Genomic DNA, 1,925 nt, shown 5'->3' with positions numbered 1-1,925 from the left:
AGTATGTCATGGCTTTGTGTCTTCATTATCTTTGAGTGAGGTCTTGGCCAGTGTGGGGTTTACAGTTATCTCTGGACTAAGAGATAAGAACTTGACACAGGGCTAAGTCAATGCTGAGCAAATCTTGATATGAACTTGGGAGGGGGACAGAGTAGATTGTGAAGTGGGATCTGGAAGGGAAGCTTATGGCAAAAGTACAATGATATAGGAGGATATCCTTCAATGTTTATTCCTTTCTGAAGTCTGCATTGTGGCCTACAGTAGCCCAGACATCATTCAAAGTTGTATGCCATACATAGTTTGAAGAGTAAGTCCTTACTTTCCCTGAGGTCATTTTCTTTTTTCTTTTTTTCAACATCCAAAGCTTTTTTATTAACAGTAAGATCCAAGGTTAGTTTTTGTAGCCTCGGCTGACCCTTCGGCCTCTGGCATGCTCTAACTTCCGGCCCTTGGAACGGACATAGGGTTTGATGTGGCTGTGTGGGGTTCCTGGGGCCTTGCCAAAATGTCGGTACACCTCTCGGCCCTTCCGAGGACCAGACAGGAGCACAGTGCCTCGGCCCTTGGGAGACTCCAGAGCCAGCTGGTCAAAGGTGAGGATCTTACCCCCAGCCTTGAGGATGCGACTTCGGGCCCGGCTGCTCACCCGCAGTGCACACACCTTCAGCTTGGGCACTTCCAGAATCCGCACGTCATCTGTGACTGTCCCCACAACTACAGCGGTCTTGTTCTCCCGGCCAGGAAGCTTCATCTTCCGGATCATCCGGGACAGGGACAGAGGTGGCCGGTTAGTGCGGCTCATAAATAACCTCTTCAGCACAACCTGATCGAAGGTGGAGTTGGTACGTCTGGCCAGAAAGCTGTACAGCTTGACTAGCAGCCGGAAGTAGATATCCTGGCTCTTGGGCTCCTTGCACCGAACCTTTCGGTCCTTGTTGTGGTGAATGTCAACACCCTATTAGGGTGAAATACTATGGAGCCAATTCTCGAACAAGTGACCCATATCTTGATGGATTTTATACCATGATGGCGCCTCTTGCTCATCCAGGTCCAGAAAGACCCTGAGGTCGTTTTCAATTGGCAATGTTCTAAGACTGTTCAGTAAAAGAACGAAGCTGGTGTTGGGTGGCTTGGTTCTGTCACAGAGCCAACAGCAAAACACCTCTCAGTGGTGACTCACGGGTGGCCTCTCCTTTAACTGGCTGTATAACCCAGCCTCTGAAGTACTCAAAATCTGTATGACCTTAGCTCCTAATATGCACCCCCACCACCTTTTTACCTAGGGAGCAACTTTATGGGACTTTAGTCCCTAATATGTACCCCATTTTTTCCCTGAAAGCAAGCCCCTTGGAGTTCCTCTCTTGTGATTCCTTGGGTTTAAAACCATAAGCACATTCTTATCTTCATCCGCCTGTTCTTTTTTGCTGTGCCTTGACACGTGACTCCTCAAGTCCAGGGAAGTTTGCTCATCTTGTGTCACCTCAGGACATGTAAGGAGAGAATAGTGAATCAGGGTGGTGACAAGAAGGGAACTCCAGACACTACTGAGGTTTCACTGATGGGACAAGAGAACAGGACTGGCTTCCCTGCACAGGAGACTCCAGTTCTCTGCGGAAGAAATATCTAGCTCCGTGCTTATTTTCCTTTGACACTTGCTATTCCAGAACAGCCAAGGGGAACATGAGGGCTTTCCCCCTAGTTTGCTGTAGAGTTCAGAATTGCTGGGAGAGATACCACAGGTAGTCTTTATCTTGTAGTGAGTAGGAAGGGGAATAAATACCCCATGTTCTTCACCACTTTGAGGTTGCCTCTGTGAATTTTACCATCTCTGGCGTCCCTGATGTCACCCCTGGTCTTACCAGCATCCATTCCCCTTCTGTCATAGAGCATGAGGTACACAGGAGAGATAAGGCGTTTCGATTATT

General features: G+C 48.3%; 1 protein-coding gene across 1 annotated transcript; it reads right to left on the bottom strand.

The window, feature by feature from the left end:
* Positions 1 to 345: 345 nt before the first annotated feature.
* LOC114621395 (60S ribosomal protein L18-like) lies at positions 346 to 1,034 on the bottom strand. Its single transcript, XM_028767659.1, has 2 exons — positions 1,023 to 1,034; positions 346 to 955 (listed from the first exon to the last, which is right to left on the bottom strand). Exons 1-2 carry the CDS (start codon positions 1,023 to 1,025, stop codon positions 392 to 394), a joined length of 567 nt encoding a protein of 188 aa, XP_028623492.1. The 5' UTR covers positions 1,026 to 1,034; the 3' UTR covers positions 346 to 391.
* Between the last annotated feature and the right edge of the window lie 891 nt (positions 1,035 to 1,925).

This window comes from Grammomys surdaster, unplaced genomic scaffold (assembly GCF_004785775.1).
Source record: "Grammomys surdaster isolate TR1022 unplaced genomic scaffold, NIH_TR_1.0 174, whole genome shotgun sequence".
In the NCBI taxonomy this organism is placed as follows: domain Eukaryota; kingdom Metazoa; phylum Chordata; class Mammalia; order Rodentia; family Muridae; genus Grammomys; species Grammomys surdaster.
Note: the sequence above shows the minus strand (reverse complement) of the source record. Positions and strands in the feature narration are given on the sequence as shown.